The sequence below is a fragment of the Mandrillus leucophaeus genome, unplaced genomic scaffold, assembly GCF_000951045.1.
Source record: "Mandrillus leucophaeus isolate KB7577 unplaced genomic scaffold, Mleu.le_1.0 Scaffold1567, whole genome shotgun sequence".
Classification (NCBI taxonomy): Eukaryota; Metazoa; Chordata; class Mammalia; order Primates; family Cercopithecidae; genus Mandrillus; species Mandrillus leucophaeus.
In genome coordinates, this window is record NW_012101551.1 from 1 (window position 1) to 3,854 (window position 3,854).

Genomic DNA, 3,854 nt, shown 5'->3' on the forward strand with positions numbered 1-3,854 from the left:
TAGTGAGATGAACCCAGTACCTCAGTTGAAAATGCAGAAATCACCTGTGTTCTGTGTCGCTCGCGCTGGGAGCTGGAGACTGGAGCTGTTCCTATTTGGCCACCTTGCTCTGCCTCGCTCAAGTGATCTTTCTTTCTGTCTCAACCTCCTGAGTAGCTAAAACTACAGGTATGCACAGCTATGTGTAGCTAATTTTTATTTTTATTTTTAGTAGAGGTGAGGTCTCCCTATGTTGCCCAGGCTAGCCTTGAATTCCTGGGCTCAAGCTATCCCCCTCCTTGGTCTCCCAAAGTGTTGGGATTATAGGTGTGAGCCACTGCATCCGGCCCATGTTTGTTGCCTATATCCTGAGATGTACCCCGCCCCACCCCTGCTACCACCTTCAGGAATCTTATTAGATATAGTATGAAAACGAGAAAAGGAATGATGTCTTAGCAATTTTTAAAAGGAGAAGCTAAAAGCTAAAGTAATTATAGTATATGATAGAATGTTGTATTTTAGGCACTGTCATTTTGATAAAAAATGGAATTAGGGACCATTGTAAATGCTTACATGTTCGCAGTGAGTGGTCCTGGCTGCATTATTTATGGGAGGATGTTTTACAGATAAGAAGTAGCATTTGATGCAATTGTGACTTGCATCTATCATCCATAAAATCTTGATTTTGTTTTCAGATTTGTTTTCAGTTTCACAAATAAAAATGAATCAAATTGAAATTTAAGGAGAAAGCTCCAAAGAAACCTTTTTGATTAAATCTATCAGAAGGGATAGCACTGTGGCCATTTAGCATTTGATGGTAAATTCCAATTTCTGTTGACCTTGCCAATAGGTTTATGTTTGATATATCTAATTTTCTGAAGTGTTTTCAAAGACGTGGGCGTTTTGATTACAAATATTCTCACAAAACTTTCCAGACATCTTTTTAAGGAACCTTAAAACTAATTTAAGAAGACACTATAGCAAAAAGCAGTTATTACAGAGGAAAAAAAAGTATTTGTTATTTGAATTTGAACTTCAATTTGAACTTCAAAGCTAGAATTGTTCTTATAAAAGGACAAAGTTTTCTCCTGGTTAATCTACTTTCTAGATAGAGTAAGATGAGATGGGGTATTTGTAATGTAAATGGTTATGGTTAAAGAAACGTTATATAACAAAGTAAGAGCCTGGCGTGGTGGCTCACAGCTGTAATCTTCAGGAGATCTCCAGATCTCCTGAAATTATACATGTAACGATCTCAGCCGTGTTCTTTCATTTGCAAGACACATTAGGTAAGGCTTGTAAGATTGAAGGACTTAGTTAAACTTTTTAAGTTGACATGGGTAAGTTTGATTATGTGCTATCAGCTAAAAGTATCATAAAATATACTTTTACACAGGTAAAGCAAACTGTTTCAAACAGTACTTATCAATATGGTAGTCTTAATTGCTTATATTCTTTTTATCTATGTTGAAAAGTTTCCCTAGAATTTTAGTAAATATTATCCTACATGAATTCAGCAAGAAAGATTTTCTTAAGCTTGTAATTATTTTCTCATTAGAAAATATTTTCTTATTTTGGTTTCGTGGTATCACTATTTCTTGTGGAATAGTGGAGAAGAGGAAATTATTTATTTCCTGGATGATTGCTGATATTTCTAAGAATTGGAATATATTTTATTTTCATGGATTTAGATGTTTTGGACTAAATTTATAGTAATATACTGCAATACAAAATCCAATGAAAAGAGTCACAGTCAGTTTTTTTTATAACTTTATATTGTCTGTAACATGTTTCTATTACAAGTATTGAAGTCTAAGGTGACATGATGGATTTCTTCTCGCTTTGATGTTAAGTGAAAAGCTGCTTTAAGTTTCATTTTTTTGATCACCTGGAAATCTGAAATAAAATAAATTGTAGATTTAACTTTTATATTGGGCTAGAAAGTAAAGAACATTTGTTTTGAAAAATAATTTGTTTTCTGTAATTTTCATATGTGGCTTCAAAATTAAAAATACTTAACCTTATGTGATATTTGACAATAAATCTGTGATTTTTTTTTAAAGCAGTGTTTCAGTATTAAGGTTATCAAGTGCTGGATGAAACTCCTCTTTTTGTGTTTGGAGAATGAGATTATACTTAGTATACTGCACAAAGTGGGTACTTAATAGAAACTTTTTACTTGATTTATCATACCTACTGAGTTCTTCCAAATGTTCTGAGTTTTGAGATATAGTTTCCACCGTGGATCCTCGAAACTCTTCTAAAAAAAAAATATACAAAGTAAATAGTTTATCATGAACACGGTTTATAGTTATTTTGATCTTGAACCTGGGAATCCCTTTTCAGATATATCTGTCCTTCACCTATAAACGTGTATGTATCACCAGGGCAGATTGTATTGTACAAAGATGGTCACAGCAATCTCTCCCACTCCACATGTTCCTGTACGGTATGATCTTGTCAATCCCCCATGAAGAAGCAGAATCTAGTTTTCTTCTTGAAATTGAGCTACCCTTAAGACTCTTCTGTGATCAGCTGAATGTGGAGGAAGTGACGAAAATGAGCTCTGGGGCTAGGTCCATAAAAGCTATGCAGCCTCTACCTGGTTATCTTAGGATACTGTTTTTGGAGGAAGTGAATCACCACATAAGTCCTCATACCCTGAGACTGCCATGCTGGAATGGCCGTGTATAGATGTTCTAGCAGATAGTCCCAGCTGAGTCCAGCCTTCCAGCCATCTTGGCCAAGTCTCCAGCCTGCCAGTGAAGCTGACTTTGACCCTTCAAACCAGCCCATCTGTCAGCTGAATACCATTTAGTGACTTCAATTAATGTCCAGCCGAGCCCTGCTTGAATTCCTAATCCACAGAATTCTTGTGATATAATAAAATGGCTACTGAAAAGGCCACCTTGTTTTGGGTAAGATGACTTTAAAAAATATTACTCAAAAGGAAAATTAATTTAAGGAGCAATATAAAGTACCTAAATAATGAAGTCAAATATGGGAAGTTTATCTATCTATCTATCTATCTACATGTATGTGTGTGTGTGTATACATATAACTACATATATAAACATACATATATAAAAACTTCCCATATCTGGCTTCACTATTATGATATTATGATAATGAAGTCAAATATGGGAAGTTTGTTTATGTAGATATACATGTATAAATGACTTCATGTATCATATACCATGTGTGTATAGATATATATAGAGAGAGAGCCATGTTAATTTGTTACTTAACTTTAACTTTCATATCTCCTCCTTTACTTTTGATTTGAATTCACTGGGATTAATCTAATAAGATGCTGTTTATTCCTGTTTATGACAGGCCCCAGTTTTCAGGCCCTTCATTCTATTTTTTATTACCTTTCGTGTTCTGTCCCCATCTCCTACCCACTGCAATTCCTGAAAGAGTTCTACTTTGCCTTTTGGAATATTTGATTCATTATTTCAGCAAAATGTCCTATATCTTTACCCTATTTTCTGAAATTCCTTTTACTTTCTTGCTCTAACAGAAATTTGTCTCTTCTCTCAAGATACTATCAGCCCAGAAACCCATTTTTGTTGTATTTTTCTTGGTCTTCTCACTGCTGGACCTGAAGATGGGTTGGTGTCCTCTTTCCTCCTTGTTCTTTCAGGACATTTGCCTTTCCTCTTTCCCTCTCTAACACTCACGTCATTAGATTATACAGTCAACCATTTGTCACTATTGTGATCTACCTACAAGTGGAATCATTCTCAGTTGATGTTATCATTGCCTCATTGTCACTACTACTTTTTATTATTATTATTATTATTATTATACTTTAAGTTCTAGGGTACATGTGCATAACGTGCAGGTTTGTTACATATGTATACTTGTGCCAT

The 3,854-nt window shown here is 34.7% G+C and overlaps 1 protein-coding gene across 1 annotated transcript in view; it reads right to left on the reverse strand.

The window, feature by feature from the left end:
- Positions 1 to 1,712: 1,712 nt before the first annotated feature.
- LOC105536197 (tetratricopeptide repeat protein 29) overlaps positions 1,713 to 3,854 on the reverse strand; it is a gene marked incomplete at its 5' end in the record, with an annotated part of 190,646 nt that continues 188,504 nt past the window's right edge. Inside the window, 2 exons of the mRNA XM_011975479.1 lie at positions 1,713 to 1,875; positions 2,173 to 2,239. Of these exons, the coding sequence (XP_011830869.1) occupies positions 1,845 to 1,875; positions 2,173 to 2,239 (98 nt within the window). The remainder of the gene's footprint in view (positions 1,876 to 2,172; positions 2,240 to 3,854) is intronic.